The sequence below is a fragment of the Misgurnus anguillicaudatus genome, chromosome 13 (assembly GCF_027580225.2).
Source record: "Misgurnus anguillicaudatus chromosome 13, ASM2758022v2, whole genome shotgun sequence".
NCBI classification, from domain to species: domain Eukaryota; kingdom Metazoa; phylum Chordata; class Actinopteri; order Cypriniformes; family Cobitidae; genus Misgurnus; species Misgurnus anguillicaudatus.
In genome coordinates, this window is record NC_073349.2 from 23,280,893 (window position 1) to 23,297,500 (window position 16,608).

The 16,608-nt window shown below is 36.7% G+C and overlaps 2 protein-coding genes across 5 annotated transcripts in view; one reads left to right on the forward strand and one right to left on the reverse strand.

Annotated features, from left to right (window-relative positions):
• Nucleotides 1–1,184: 1,184 nt before the first annotated feature.
• Nucleotides 1,185–7,810, reverse strand: ormdl2 (ORMDL sphingolipid biosynthesis regulator 2). Of its 2 annotated transcripts, none has more exons than XM_055188966.2 (4): nucleotides 7,665–7,810; nucleotides 7,030–7,204; nucleotides 2,316–2,467; nucleotides 1,185–2,097 (listed from the first exon to the last, which is right to left on the reverse strand). In XM_055188966.2, exons 2-4 carry the CDS (start codon nucleotides 7,201–7,203, stop codon nucleotides 1,962–1,964), a joined length of 462 nt encoding a protein of 153 aa, XP_055044941.1. In that variant the 5' UTR covers nucleotide 7,204; nucleotides 7,665–7,810; the 3' UTR covers nucleotides 1,185–1,961. The 2 variants fall into 2 exon arrangements, with proteins under 2 accessions (XP_055044941.1, XP_055044942.1); XM_055188967.2 differs by lacking the exon at nucleotides 7,665–7,810 and adding an exon at nucleotides 7,309–7,602.
• A 5,600-nt stretch (nucleotides 7,811–13,410) lies between these two features.
• Nucleotides 13,411–16,608, forward strand: part of pan2 (poly(A) specific ribonuclease subunit PAN2) — a 24,047-nt gene continuing 20,849 nt past the window's right edge. For all 3 annotated transcript variants that reach the window (XM_055187880.2, XM_055187882.2, XM_055187881.2), the window contains exons 1-5: nucleotides 13,411–13,527; nucleotides 14,087–14,363; nucleotides 14,646–14,815; nucleotides 15,164–15,284; nucleotides 15,563–15,640. In XM_055187880.2, the coding sequence (XP_055043855.2) occupies nucleotides 14,100–14,363; nucleotides 14,646–14,815; nucleotides 15,164–15,284; nucleotides 15,563–15,640 (633 nt within the window). In that variant the 5' untranslated portion in view covers nucleotides 13,411–13,527; nucleotides 14,087–14,099. The remainder of the gene's footprint in view (nucleotides 13,528–14,086; nucleotides 14,364–14,645; nucleotides 14,816–15,163; nucleotides 15,285–15,562; nucleotides 15,641–16,608) is intronic.

Genomic DNA, 16,608 nt, shown 5'->3' on the forward strand with positions numbered 1-16,608 from the left:
TTACAAAATAACCAAGCAATAATAAATATCAGTTTGGTTGGAAATCTTTTGAGGGCCCCCTGTGGGCCCCTAATTGAGTAATAAGTATGTCAGGGTAAAACATTGACTCACTCCTGTTCTTAGTAAATGAATTTGTAAATCCTAAACTTATATTTCACACCATCTAGCCGAATTCAACATAGTTCCAAACTAACTGCTGTTTTACGGCTAATCACCTCTTGGTCATCTTTATACAAATGATGTGGTGCGATTGACCTTCACTCCTCACGGTAGGCCTTTCTGATGACATGCTTGAACAGGAACTTGAAGAAAGCAGAATTGGGGAAACATTTTTTTTGTAGCCTGTAACAGCATCTCTAGAGTAATCTCGCCTCAGCTGTTGGTTGACTCTGAAAAGCATTCACAGCTGTGGGCGAGAGATATTGCACCCTTCCTTGTGCTTCTTCCTCTGCAGGTTATGCAAATGCTGTTTGCATTCCAGCAGTGACTTCAGCGGTGGTCCCCAGTTACTTGCACACGATTACACAGTACTGAGGAATATTTGCATACGCTTCTGTGGTAAACAGACAGAACGTGTTGTATACGGTAGGCAAATCGGCGGCACAGGTGGGATGAGGGCACTATTCCCCTCCTCTGTCCTCTTCCCTGAAATGCAGTAAGTTTGTTAGCATTTGGGAGACACCTAAGTCTGTAGGTGGAGATTCCGGACTATCACCTGATCATCACCTGATCCCTGTTTTTGGGCTTGCCCCTGTCTCTATGTAGGTGTTAGATGTAAAACTCCTGGATTTCCCCCGGTACACCTTCGCAACTTATCCAAATGCGAATCCATGTTATTCCACGGATTTACCATAGAACTGATGTCGTGAGAGCGTTACATGTAATGCTTCCTCCTGGCTTATTCCCACTTCTTCCCTGTTTAGTTCCTCTGTGGTTTTAAGTGAAAAGTAAGGATTCCCATGTAAACCTACAGTTTTCCTCAAGATTTCCGAATGCAACATTATAATTTTCTTTATCTGAGCAATTGTGATAATTACATATACATATATAAAATATATGTGACATACTTCCATAAAATGGTAAATGTCATTTCCTTGACTATAGATGTATATGCATGCACATGGATCTGCATATCATGCCATCAGATCTGTTGGGAAACTTTTCATATTAGTCCAAATAATGGCTTTAAAGTTTGAATGCATTTTAATTATAAGAGTGCAACACAATAAGACTTGGTTCTTAAACCTGTACACATGTTAAAAAAAAGACAATTGTTCCCACACAATTGAGCATGGCAATAATGTCGAATAGGAATGCTTCATTACACTGAAAGCAACTAAATGAATAAATAAAGAAATTCAACGATCTCTAATCGAACCCGTTTAAAGTTCACTAAAGTATACCGTTGAACAATGAACTTCATACAGTAGACTGTTTACCATATCACATTCAGACAATATCACACATCCATGTTGTGCATTTTTGTAGCAAATGAAATGAATAATTTATAATCAAAACAGCATTCAACATAAGACTCTAGATAAGCAGTGTAAAGAAAAAAAAAAGATTTGGATCAGACATGTAATAATGCTACATGCCTGTTTGAATAATATAATGATTTAATACTGTCATCTTTCTATCTTTTGACTTGACAATGACAGCGCTTATACTAAGAAACAGGCTTATGCAAATATAACCATAATAACGTTGATTTAAGCAGATAATGACCAATGTGATGAAATAGAGAAATAGAGACAGACCTAACATAAGAATAAAACGCCACATATTGAATAAACCTGAGCCTGAAAGACCTTTTTTTAAATACGTATACTTGAGTCCAGTGCAGTTTTGGTTCCTTAAGGCCTTGAGGCTGTGGACCACAGAAGCATCAGTAGGACAAACATCAGTCATCTCATCTCCATGATGCTTTCTCCCCTTCATCTAGGGGGTGAAGTGTAAGATCAGTATTTGTTTATGCCAAACAGGCGAACGCCGTGAAACTGAGGCAATTTGGGAAGGATGACAGTTAGTAGTGAGCCTGTGTTGACTAGGAAATGGGCAGTGTCGTATTTGGTGTAGAAGCTGGCCAGAATGTGCCTACAAGGAAGAAAGAATATATAATGATGAGATATTTAAGATAATTAAATGTAAAGATTAGCAAAAAATATATATACAGATTTACATTTACATTACAGTTACATTAAATTACTTCATTACTTCAGTCGTAACCTCTTGGTAACTTCTATCACGTGCATGCCAGTTTTTGTCTGTCAGTTATAAGAAAAGTTCTCATATGAATATGAATTATGACTCACAGTACAATAGGTGAGATGGTGAGGAATTTTCTGGATGATGTGAACTGAACTCCGTAGTCCATTTGTTCCCAGTGAGTGAGCAAACGCGCCTTGCCCTGGTCAGGGGTCTCAAACGGAGTGCCTTTGACCGTGTGCAAAAACAGATACATTGCCTGGACAGCAAAAAGAGTGAGAGTTAACACTGAAACAATGAAATGAGAACTATACTGAAGTTTGATGTGCCTTTACATAATCTGCCATTTAGCTGACACATCATAACCAACCATTTGAAAAAGCAGAAAAAAAGAATTTGGCCACAAATGCACCTGTAATTATATAATCACCCACATGTTAAAACCAATGAGACATGCTGCCATATTTGAATATAACATTTGATTTGGTTCTGCATCACTAAATAAGTTAAAAAATAATAATAATTTTTCACGATGACGCATTCAGCTTATCAACAGGGTTCCCACACCTTAGTTAACTTTAAATTCAAGGACCTTTTAAGGACTTTCCAGGTCCAATACCCTCAAATTCAAGAACTAAATGTGGTGAGACATTTCAAGTGAGAGCAAGTTTACATCATGTTACCTTTTAAGATACATTGTTACAGTTCCCTTTCGAGGGAACTCGCGCTGTGTCACTGCGGTGACACTTTGGGGACGCCTCCAGGGGTAAGTGCGTCTGAATGTGTATATCAAATTTAACCAAAGTGAGGCTTAATGACAAAGACAGGGTGACGCGGGAGCCAGGAAGTATATAGCTATCTGAAATATTGCCAAAGATGGCATTACAGGGACGCAGGGAGACTCGCAGCATCTCGTTCCCTTCTCAGGGAACAACAGTTACATACGTAACCAGAGACGTTTCATGTGTCAAACACAACTATTCAAAAAAGCATTTTGGTATGAATCAACATTCGCATACAGAAGATATAAGCATTTAAAGTGAACAGTTTAGCACGCATGCTTAAAAAGTCTAGAATTTTATGATATTATCCTACACTACACAGGGAAAAAAAAAAAAATTTTCCAGAAAACTTGCATAAAATAGATTTAAGCACTTTCAATGACCTGTATCTATGTATGTATATTTTCTAAAGCTTTCCAGGGCCTTGAATATTTTTCCCCAGATTCACAAACTTTCAAGGATTTCCAAGACCCATGGGAACCCTGTAAAATATTGATTAAATATTGCTAATGTTTGATTGCATAACTATAATATTTGATTGATTAATATGATATTTTGAACATGTAATTGCATTACCTTTACAATGGTCGTATTATAATTTATAAAAGAGAACCACAGTACATTTTTACAGGCTATAGCCGTAGCCAATTGTGCAAATTGTGACTGCTCATCTGAGGGACGCAAATTCAAAATAAGTGTTTGGAGTAGTGATGCACCGATGTATCAGCCGATTTTTTATGAATTTGAAACCATCGGCATATCGGCAATAGCACGAGAAAGGCAGATACTGATTGTTTATTAATTAACTGCATAAAGAAATCCATTATATGTAAAAATGAGTTAATGTTGTTAATAAAATAAATGCTGAATAGCAAAAACCACCTTTGAAGGTTGTCATGCTGTCTTATTATATTTGTTTTAGCTTAATTTGTGCCTCTCTTATTATGTTGGTCAGTTGAATGTTAATTAGATCCATGTTCAGTAAAAATAATTTGATGCAGAAATAAACTAGCTAATAGACCAACTGTATAGTATTGTATACAAGTGTTTAATATCAGTATCGGCATCGGACAGAAGTTGTCCGTTTAAATCGGAATCGGCCCAAAAAAATCCTATCGGTGCATCCCTAGTTCGGAGTGTCATGTGTGTTGCTTGTGTTTTCAAAATATATGTTTGTTGCGTCATGTGAACCATGTGCATCACGTGTTTTGTCAAAATAAGTGCCTGCTGCACACGCATCCAAACAGTTTATGATAAAATGAGACACTCACGTTCACAAAATACACGCAAGACACTCCCTTAACACTAAACTCTGATTACGGATGAGATTATGCGAGTATCTGGCAAACGCGAGCGTCTTTTTTATCATAAACCCTTTAGACGCGTCTGCAGCAGGCACTTATTTTGACAAGACACGTGATGCACATAAAATAATTCAACACGCCGAACACATTTTGAAATGACGAACCACACACATGACGGGCTACATACATGTTGTGAAGAACTTCGCATCAAGCGCCCTCAAAAAAAGAAGTCATTGGACGCCACTGGAACTGAAACCTTTTATTGTGGTTGTTCTGTGATTGACAAAATAAACACACCTCATGCTTCAATGTACTGTTGTTTGAGTTACTGTCTAAATGAACACCACTGTCTGTGTAAAACTGACGGCACAAAAGTTGATTTAAAGTTCTCTCATTCAAAATACGTCATTTTTTAAATGCTAATGGAAATATATCAAAGCTTTGGTGGATAAGCATAACAGTGAACAATCTCACTTTATCAGTCTGCAAACAATGTAACAGATTTTTCTGGGTATTCATTAGGGATGCACCGATCCGATATTCTGGATCGGTATCGGGGCCGATCCGGCCTTTTTTGCTGGATCGGATATCGGACTAGCAGGACCGATCCAATTCCGATACTGCACGTTACCCATGGTTGTCACTGACAAGCGATTAAAACGACAAAGTATTATAAAAGCACCATAAACGTTTTTATGCACTATAATCAAAGTCATCTTACACTCAATAGCTTCATGTGAAGGAACAAATGCACATTTAAAGATATTAATGTTCACAGAAACACTGTAACTTACTTGTAAACTGAGTTAATCCACTGATGAGAAGCGGATGGATGAAAACGCGTCATTCAACACACGCACACACACAATAATTGTAACGTTAGGCTTTATTAAAGATCTGATTTTATAAAGTCTCAGTAAGCTGTTGGATGGATGCAATTCAGTATGTGCTGAGCACACGATGCATGAAATCTCTGTGTTTTAATAGTTATGAACGTAACTTTCCATTGCGGAGCGAGGATTCCCATGTGAGTGTGAGGACGCTTCTAGAGCATCAATGCTGCACCTAGGAAGCACAGTATTGCGCAGAATGTGCACTCAATATGATTTAGGCGCATCAACTCTGCACCCGAAATGTGCATAAAAGGTCCGGTTAAGTGCATAATTCCCAAAATAACCATCTGCACACTAAAGCTTTTTTACTGTGACTTTTTGCGCAATATATTTAGCATTCTTATTTGATCAAACGTGCCTATTTTATTTTCTCCTAAACACTGCCATGGTTAATAATTACTAATGTTCTTGTAACTTGTAAATCATTTTTAATTATTGGTTTTTACTTTAATATTATAATTATATATTATATAATTATATTATGCTAGATTTAGCAGAAAGCACTATACACATTTATATATAGTGTGCGTGTGTCTGTGTGTGTGTGTCTGGGTGTAATTTAAATTGCTCAAAAAAAATACAGTAGTATCGGATCGGCAGGTATCGGAATCGGCCGATACTCAGAATTCAGGTATCGGAATCGGATCGGAGATGGAAAAAGTGGTATCGGTGCATCCCTAGTATTCATTTGACAGTTTTAAATAGTAAAAACAAAACACAAAAGCATTTTATGTAATTCAAGGCCTCTAGACTCTAAAATAGGTAGATAATGCCATTTCTCAGGTCAGGGATCTTGGGTTATTAAGGTTGGTGACCCACTGCTCAACAGGTTTCACAGGTAGTCACGGCAAATTGTAGCGTTATGACACAGTGGCTCTAAAGGGCCCATTATACTTCTAGATAGGACCTATGCCATAGGCTCGACGCTGTAGGCTATGTGTCAGTTTCCATTTTTTTACTTCTGCGTCTTTGTTCGCGTTGACATGCACTTACACGTGTTAGTAGGCAATGTCCACACCAGGCATGTCATGGTGTATACACAGTATATTTGGCAAAGCCAAAGAAGCGTTGTAAATCGGCAGCGACTTTTGATGCAACTTGAGTTAAATATCACTCCTCAACTTGGCCCATCTTTTTTTTTTACCATCGCAAACGGAATGTATGAGGAAATGTAATGCTGATTTTTTGTAACTGTTGGGAGGGTTTCTAGCGAACCAATCACAATGCTTTTGGTCCGCTAGAACGGACACGTTCTTACAATTTTGGAATGATGCGTGTCCGGCTACATAAAGCTATGCACAGCCTACGCAAAGCCTATGGTGTATGTCCTACGCTGAACCATATATCATCCCCCCTCAAAACATGAAAAAATGTATGTTGGTGGCGTAGACGTTGAGGATGTTTTAATACATTTGTACAGAGTTTTATTTTAATATTTTACTACTTTGGTATAGTGCCTAACCTGGGTTCTGCACCAGGTTCACAGGAGGTGTGCGGGATACGATATGCCTCAAGATCAGTTAAAGATGCATAAAATAGAAATAATTTAAATATTTCTAAGATGCATAGAAATAATTTAATATAAAAAATATGTTTCTAAAACTTTACTTACAATGGCAGGATAAGGTAGTAAAAATGATGTCTTATATTAAATGTTTAATATTAATATCTAAAATATTTTATTTACAATCATATATATATATATATATATGTAGATAGTATGTAGATGGGGCCCAAGGAAAAAATTAAAGAGCAAAAAAATCAAAGCAAGTAAATGACAGATTTTCATTTTTGGGTGAACTTCTTTTATATGAGTCAAGAGTGAAAGATTTATGTACTGACCAGGTTGTGTATGACATTGGTGAGGGTCCATACGACGGGCACACTGAGGAAGGGGATACTGAGTAAGACTACATGCAGGACAGTGGTCAGCAGCAGGTAGGCCAGCCAGATGCCCCGGCTGTTCATTACCCGGGTGTTTGGGTTCACCTCGCTGTGAGCAACGCCCACATTCATCCTGAACAAAACACAATAACCATGATATCCTTAATGCAAACACCCAAACCTATTACATACAAATAAGGATGCCCTTTAAACAAAGCGTACTACTAGCCCACTCACTTTACAATGAGTACGTGAAAGCATGCTGTACCAGACTAACCAAACATAACGAAGTACGTTTTAATTTGGTTCATTTATAAGTGAACGAGATCAGTATGTACTTTGCAGGGTCATATTTCGTAGTTTGTTCAACACGTAGGCTGTGTTGATATCTGAACGCTGTTAGCTATCAGGCTAATAGACTCGGTACTAATCAAGATACGATGAGATAAACGCCGCTACATATAAAATGTGACATAAAAAGACATATAAAGAGTCAAGTAAAAAGTAAACGTCAAGCGAGTGATGTGAGAGTGTAAATACAGGTTAAAGCGTTGTAAATAAAGAGCTAATGTTGTCATATGACAGCCACCCACCTTGCGAAGTAACCAGGAAATAGAGAGAGTCCGGCTGCGTTTCAATACCTAGTGTGCTGCCTACATGGACGACATTTTTACTACATCACACACGCGCAAAATTGCTATCTAAGTAGGGAACGTAGTAGATTTTTAAATACGGCCTACATCTTCCTTTTCGATCTCTGACTCGTCTCTGCATCAAAAAGCACGAGACTGAATATAATTAATAAATAAATGTAATTTCCAATTAAATAAAAATACTTTAATATATGTTTAAATACACAATTTTTATAAAAATATGTCATCTACTTTTTTTGTGAGACTTTTGTTGTATTTTTTTTTATCATTTTGTTTTAACTTACATCTCGTGTGTTGCTGTTTACTATGGTGTTGTTGTACGTGTTGTGTTAAATGTTGAAAAAAATTATATTTATTTATTTATTTATTTATTTATCTATCTGTTTATTTAATTTTCCTGTTATCTATTTTGTATAAATTATTTTGTTTGATTAACAATTATTTTATAAGAGATATCTGGACACATTTTATATTCTAACAAAAAACTTTGGCCATGTATGAATGATCAGTAATCAATAAAAATGGCAGTATAGCTAAAAAAAATTGTATGTGTGATTGAAACAGTCTGCTGATGATAAATGAACTTTATTGTAGTTAAAAATTATCGAGAGTGTGTATAGAATAAAATATAGCCTATACATAAATTATGTTTTTTTTATATATGTGGTGTTGGTAGAGCATCACAAGGTCATGAGTTCAATCCCCAGAAATAAACTATCATCAAAAAATTATCTCTTTTAGCAGTAATAAATCAATAATGTAATTTCAAATGTGCTCATCTTGTGTGTTAGTTGGTGAACCAAGTTCCTTTTTTAAAGTAGTGACATCACTATTTAGACAATACACACATGGTAATGTGTTTTTGGTTGTTAACCACAGCACCTCAGAGTTGGGACATATTTTGTAGGAAGCTTCACACAGAGTAGCGCAAATGTTTATGGAAATCACATCTTCCCTCTCCATTTACAGAGAGCTGTTGACTTCAGACTGGGAAATTTAGCCACATCAGTTTTGTCATTTCCTTGTTGATAAGAGTAAAAGCAATTTCAGCTTGGTTCTTCAATTCATTTTTTTTTTGTTCTCTCCAGGAATAAAGACAACTTCAACATATTCAGTTTGAAACATAATGTATAATACTCATGTATTTATTAGTTACAAACTGCATACATTCGTACAGTTACACATTGTGTAAAACACTTATTGTAAAAAAACCATAAATAAATAAGTGTACAATAAATAGTTTAATAAATATATAAATTAAAATAAAACAATAGTACTCATTTTATATCTGACTTTTATCTCCTATCATATCCATGTCATGAGAACCTTTTTAGATGCAGCAAAGCTGTTTTAACAGTTTGATCAACATGATCTGAATATCTATTCTCTCTCTTTCCTCTCGACCTAACACTGTTTATTCTCAACTTTTGGTGTTACCGGGGAAGCCAAAAAAGAGAAAACACGTGCAGACATGATGGAAAAGGAGTAGAGCCTTTCTACACTGTCCCGACACAGAGCAATGGTATCCAAGTCCACAGTGACTGGGATAACAGGGTCATCCACCACTGGTTGCTGTAGAACAAACAAGAGCAATGCAATATTAGAGGTGTATTATTAATAGCTATCTGAAACTAACATAACTGCCATAGAGCATAATGTAATAAAAAAATCCTATAGCAGCTATAGGAACAGCGAAGTACATACCTTAAGGACTTTCAAAAGGTCTCTGGTGATATTTGCGACTTCACCGGCCTGCTTTTTCCAATTACAGCAAGCTGGATTCTCAAACACACCATTCCTGTGAAATATTTCTGTGTAGTTTTTCAGGGCAAGAATGATTCTGGACTGACACGTCTACAAAGCAAAATAAACAGATAATGAGTAAAAAGGTACAGAGATAATAGTAACGTAACATGACACTTGAAAAACTACATGCATTGGGGCTCAGGCCATTTTGTAGCAATAAATAATACAACTATGCATATTATTTCGTTTTTACCTCTTTATTCGTTTCAAGGCTCCATGGATCACAAGAGTCAATTTTTCTTATAGACACTGGTGGGTCAACAATGATAACGCTCATGTTTGAGGACTCGACCTGCACAAAGCATAAGCACAGAGTTTTTGTATTATTGTTAATATTGTATTATTGTTAATATCGTCAACATCTACATCAAATCTGTTAAAAAATCAGCATGAATATACGTCATGATTAAAATACCGACCTTGTTGTATAAATCTCTAGCAATCTCGTTGAGTGTGATGGACAGCTCTTTACACGTGTTGAAGTTCACGTCAGACGCAGCGCGTGTTGGTGCTCCCGTGGCCCCCAAGAACACGGACAACAGCGCAATGCAAAGCGCTAACAACAGCGATGAATCCATATTAAACATGCTTTGATGTAGTCCTGTAATGGGTTATCCTTACTTCTGCGGTTCTAACTGTTGTGGCGGCCTTATTATTGCATTTTATGCAGTCTAGTAGTGGGTGGTGAGTCACAGGACTTTCCCGAGATCACACAGGTAAATAGTAATTGATACACTGTGAAGTTTTGCTTTCTAAAAAAATATTATTGTTCCTCAGTCACACGTACGTCTCCAAGACGCTCGAAAAAATGGTGAAGGAAAACGTGATGAGCTCAAATAATATCCTAGTTCCCTTCTAATGAACTCTGCGATGTCATGAAGATGGAGTCTAGGACCTTTCAAGATTTCCACATAAAAATGATTGAAGTGAAATTCCTAGATAGGTGTTTAAACATAACTATAGCAAATATTGAAGTATAATACATTATTTGCTTACGTTTATCAATTAATATAGAGAATAGTGTAGTATGCATTAAAGTGTAGCAATTACTAAGCCTACTACAATTTACTAGTTTACTATGGAGATATTATCATACTCTTCCTTTTTTTATTAATGAATCATTTTATTTTTAGCAAGTGAGTGTAGCTCTTACATCTGTGTGCAATTGTATGGCAATTGTCCAATTCATATCATCTATATTCAGTATTATAGGGGAACCAAAATGAACACATTTAAATCCTTTAATCTGCCGTGATTATTTAATTATTTATTTAGTCAATAGATCCCTGTGTTATTGTATGCCAGTGTGGTGTGGTTCTGTTCACTTAGTCATCTATAGAATATAGATGCTATAGGATAAATATAGAAACTCTCAAATCTCTCCCCATCATGCATAGACAAATACAAATACATACATATGTGGTAGGTGTGTAATGCAGCAAGAACAGACTAAGTTTACAACACTCTCAAACTCAGTGGTTATCAGTGGTTGTGGGCTGCTGGTCTTTTTCCCGGAGCGCTAATAGTCTGAGGACATAGTGTGATAGTGTGAGGACATATATCATTGGAATTTTTGAAAACTTGTCATTTGATTAATATTTCAACAAGTAAAATTAGTCTGCATCTTCCTCTTTACATTGAAATGTGATAGAATTATCCCCAAACTATTCACCATTGTGGCTATCAGTATCAATGAGCACACTTTAGTGGTCCATATCAAGAGGCAAAAGTAAAACGGGAAGTTTGATACTGTGAACCAAACAGTCCCATGAACTTACCCATGAACTTACAGTTTGCATTTAAATAATATTAAAATATTTTTTGATATTTTACACCAAAATCCAGATATTTGTTTATTAATTGAGTAACAAAAGAGCATGCAAAGGAATAAATACTGTTTAGAATTTAAAAATCATTAAAAACAAGCAACTGCAAAAAAAAATTAGGAAAAAAATTGAGCTCAGTGAGCAAATGACTTATTGCCTTAAATTTCACACACCATAATATTCCATTTGTAAAGTACCTACATACTGTCAAACAGGACAAATTAACATTACAAGAAGTCAGCATTACGAAGCTTTCTTCTGAATTTTGTCTACCCCAGCTAAAAACACAGGTCATTTATAAGAACTTGAGGTTCTAACCTCATTTGTAGATGTTCCCATTCACAAACTATTCTTTAATTCAGATGTTACCATGGCCCAAAACAATTCTCTCATTTATATAAATTTCCATTTTTGTAACTCTAACCACGACACTGTTCTTAGAATCCTGATAATTTCCTCATTTGAAACTTTGTTAAAATATTATGCCCTTTTATTATTCATAGGAAGTGAGAACGAGTCCGCAAGCGCTTATCTTTAAATTCACTTCCAACATTCCAATATTAAAATAGCAAAGAAACACTGATAAATAATAATTTATGACTGTACGTATAACAATATACAGTATACAAGTTTTAGGAGTGTGTGATTGTACAGAGGAAGGAATATACTATATATTGCTCATGAGGTCAGCTTTATCACTTTGAAGAAGAAGTAATCGTACCACTGTTCTCCTGTCCTGAAGATGACAGTCAACTTGTGGTTTTCCGAACATTCACCTTGACCTTGACTGGCTCTGTGTTTACTAACATCATAAACAAGATTTTATTTACTATTAATTCCAGATTCTTTTTTGTCTATAGTACAATGAAATAAAGCAGTCCTTACAGTTTTGGAACATATAACTTATTACAAGCCAAGCTTTCAATAAGTCTAAATATAATTATCTAGGAAAAGAACAATATAAATAAAACAGGTTGTCAAGGAAGTAGTGGTCAAGTACTTGGCACAAAAGTGCATTGTTAGTAGTAAGTATTGCACATTATTGCATTGAGTCAAATATTGCACATTACGTATGAGTTATTGCACATTATGTATGAGTTATTCCACATTATTGCACTGAGTAAAGTATTGCACATTATGTATGAGTTATTGCACATTAAAGTACTGCATTGCACACAATGGGAGAGAAATAAAGCAATGAAATGTAAACAGGCAGCATCAGTGTTTCTCAAGATGGGGGCCGTGGCCCTCTGGGGGTTGTGAGATGGTGCCAGGGGGCCCCAGTTTTATATCATTTTATAAAATACATTAATTTATCAAAAATTCTGTAAATTTAAACATCAGAAAAATAAGACTACTAACCAAATAATAACATTGTATTATTTAATTTGTAGGGATAGTTCACCCAAAAATGAAAATTCTGTCATAATTTTCTCACTTTTATGTTGTTACAAACCCGCATTTCTTTGTTTTATGGAAGTGAATGGGGTCGACGGACGGTTTGGTTACAAACATTTTTCAAAATATCTTCCTTTGTGTTCATCACAACAAAGAAATGTAGGCTATGCGGGTTTGTCAGAATTTTCATTTTTGGGTGAACTATCCCTTTAATTCAAATTCTATGTCTGATTGAGATTGTTTTATGTAATTAATTTTTTGTATTGAGGGGGCCGTGGAGGTATGCACCCCACACAACGGGGGCCATGCACTCCGAAAAGAGAGAACCACTGGTATATAGTCTAAAAATATACTGAAGGTAAAGTAGTGTAAAATATAGTAGACATTCACTGAGGTATATCGGGTATACAGAGGCTTTTTTACATCTTGAGGATTTTAATATTAGATTTTGGGTAAATGAGGTGCTTTCATATGATGTGGTCACATATTAAAAATAATATAGCAGTACTACAGTACTAAATTATTTACAAATTTGCAAACCATTTAATACATTTTAATTGTATATAACAGTAATGATATTTAATCATACTAGTTTGTTAAAATGTTTTGTCAAGATGCACAAAGTGCACTTAGTTCAATCTTTCCCTTTAACGCGCCCCCACACTTTCTATCCCGGAAGCGCTTCCAGTTCACCCGGAAGTGCGCTGTTGTTTTTGTTTTGAATGAAGCGAGTACAATGCGCATATGGACCCGAATAAATTGGTAGTCTAAAGGTATGATTTATATGCATACGAGACTGTAAATTGTTAATTGTTTCAGTGTATGTGTTTATTTAATCTTTATTTGTTTGTTGAACAACATGCATGCAGCCGTTTGAAAGAAATTGAAGTTCAGACCGTGTAACTCAAACGTCAGGCAATGACAACATATACATTGTTTAGCTCTGCAGACAATTTTTGGCTAATATTTTTTTCCTAATGCTTTACGTTGTTGTTTAATTGCACTGCGCATTGTATGTTTTACGACAAAGGAGACCTGTTAGACTTCACTAACAACACTATGAACGTGAAACGGATTTTTACTTTGTGGCTGTGTTTCACTTATCATCCTAGCCAGGCATTATTTTTTAAAAAAACCAACACAATGCTGTCTACATATGTAGCTCTACGTGTAACGTGTCTTTGACTTCATCTGGTACCGCGCAGACCGATTTAGTCAAAATACCGCGAGAGCGATTCGAAAGCATGGCTTCTGATTCGCTCTCGCGATACTCTGATGTCATATGCTGATCGCTCTGCGCAGCGCATCCATCGGTCATGTTTCTGTCCCCAGCACCACCATCCTCATGATGAACTTTGAGGGTATGGACCCGGGCATGGGCGAGTACGCGCCCGGTCTGGACTCTGCCCTGGACCCTCGGCTCGACCCCGGCCTGCTCCAGGCTGTGGAGCTCGACCCCGACGGTCTGGCCGTGCCTGTTAACGAATCTGTGCACATAGTGGAGGGCATGTACTCAGAGCTGCACAGCGTGGCCGCGGAAGTCGGGATACCAGTGACAGCCACTCACTTTGACCTGCAGGAGGAGCTGTTATGGATGGGGAACCACCGGGTACAGTGACACATTTATGACTGCTTTTGTTATCTTTGAAAGAAAGAACAGACAGGGCTTTAAATACAGTCAGGATTCTTGGAAAGTGTTTTTACCAAAATTTTTTGCATATAGTACATAAATGAATTTCTCCATTGAAGTGGGAAGATTTAGGGTTAAAGTTTAATTGCTGGACAAAATTTTTAGATGTGGTTTTCATAGTAACCTCAAATGCATGTACTGCGACTTCCACATAGATGTGATGTCACTTTATTCACAAATCCTTCCTCTCTTTCGTAATAGGGTCACGCCAGTTCTTTCTTTGGGCCGACAATGGGCCGCTATTCCTCGTTCCAGGTGCACATGACGGATGACATACGACAGATTCAGAGTATGGACACGGGCGTGCTGTTTTTGACCAAGAGCAACCTCAAATGCATTACGCGTGGAGGATTGATTATGTTTGATTATCCGTAAGTTGCGCCCATATGTGCTGTTACCAGGATGCTATTGTGGGTTTCATATCCTAAAAGTCACAGCTTGTACCTGGTGAAATAAAACATCCATTGTGCTAGACAAGGACAACACACAACACATTGAACTGTACATAACTGAATTGTATTTAACAGACTAAATGAAAAAAGCTGAAAGAGAACTACGAATAAAAGCTATAATAAGAATTAAACATTAAACACAGATTAAACAAGACTACATAAAGTGCAAACAGCATTTACAGTCAATAACAGATGATAAAGTCATTTTAATTGCTTGTACATGCCTGTTGTTATGTGCAAACATTCATTCATTCATTTTATTTTTAGGATGGAGGAGGGCGCTGACATGCACAGTTTGCTTCTAAACGATAATAACACTTTGTTAATGGGAGGTCTCCAAAACTACGTGGCAGAATTCGACCTCGCCACAGTACAGGAAACCCAAAAAGTAAGACGGTACAAAATTTTACCCCCTCACACGCATTTCAACCAATTACAACCAAAATGATGCTATTACTGACTAAGCCAGTGTTGCTTTGTTAGGCTTGTCGCAATGCTCAGGCAATATTTTGATACCCTATTGTCCCATTAAGCTACACTATTAAGACATTTCGGGTGTATCAATGTTATTATTGATTTAGTTTTTATGATGAGCTCACGCAGTGCCACTCAGAAAACAACTTCCTGTTTAAGGTGTGCCCTAATATGCTAATTTCATCACTCTAGTTCACGGTTGAGGTGCCTGGAGTCGCCATCATGAGACAATCCAATCGCTTCTTCTTTTGTGGTCACACATCTGGCAAGGTGAGTGAAGGAGTGAATCGAAAATGGATGTGGAACGCATAGTTTCCTCCTTTCGCTTTTCCCACAGAGTTGAGTGTGAATAAATGTGGTGTATGTAAAAATTTTGCTCTTAGCTAATGTGGGAACATGCTTTCTACAGTTTGAAGTTAGGGTAGAATACATAGGGCTTTTTATTTTTGTTCATTCATCTGATCCTAGATTTTTTCCAGGTCATGTGGCGTTTGTAATTTTTAGCATTGATACAGAATAAAGAGAAATATGCTCATGATATAGTATAATAAATATGGGATTTTAAATAGGGACATTCCACTTTTTTTTGGAGGTGTGCTCATTTTCCGGCTCCACTAGAGTTAAGCTTTTGATTTTTGCATTTTTGGGGTCCATTGGGCCGATCTCCGGGTCTGGCGGTGCCACTTTAAGCATAGCTTAGCAGCATAATTCATTGAATCTGATTAGACCATTAGGATTGCGCTAAAAAAATATCTAAAGTGTTTCTATATTTTCCTTTTGGGGCTTGACTCTTCTGTGGTTGCATTGTGTATAAAGACCGAAGGAAAATTAAAATTTGTGATTTTCTAGGCAGATATGCTAGGAACTATACTCTCATTCTGGCGTAATAATCAAGGACTTTGCTGCTGTAACATGACTGCAGGAGGTGCCATCATATTACGCAGCAGAGTATAGTTCCTAGCCATATCTGCCTAGAAAATCGCAACTTTTAATTTTCCGTCTGTCTTAGTAAACGATGTAACTACAGAAGAGTCAAGTTTTAAAAGGAAAAATATCGGTCTAATCAGATTCAATGGATTCAACGAAGGATTCAACAAAGCTAATGGTCTCATCAGATTCAATGGATTATGCTAAGCCAGTGGTTCCCAACCTTTTTAGCCCTAAGTACCCCCACAGCCCTATCAGTAAGGCTCAAGTACCCCTTCATCGAAACTAAACCAAAGTTGTGTTTTAAAGAC

Excerpts from the sequence above, each read along its gene's own strand:
- ormdl2 (XM_055188966.2), bottom strand. The coding sequence starts at position 7,203 with ATGAATGTGGGCGTTGCTCACAGCGAGGTGAACCCAAACACCCGGGTA. Across the intron at positions 2,468-7,029 it reads CCAATGTCATACACAACCTG|GCAATGTATCTGTTTTTGCA; the intron begins GTCAGTACATAA and ends TTTGCTGTCCAG. Across the intron at positions 2,098-2,315 it reads ACCATCTCACCTATTGTACT|GCACATTCTGGCCAGCTTCT; the intron begins GTGAGTCATAAT and ends TCTTCCTTGTAG.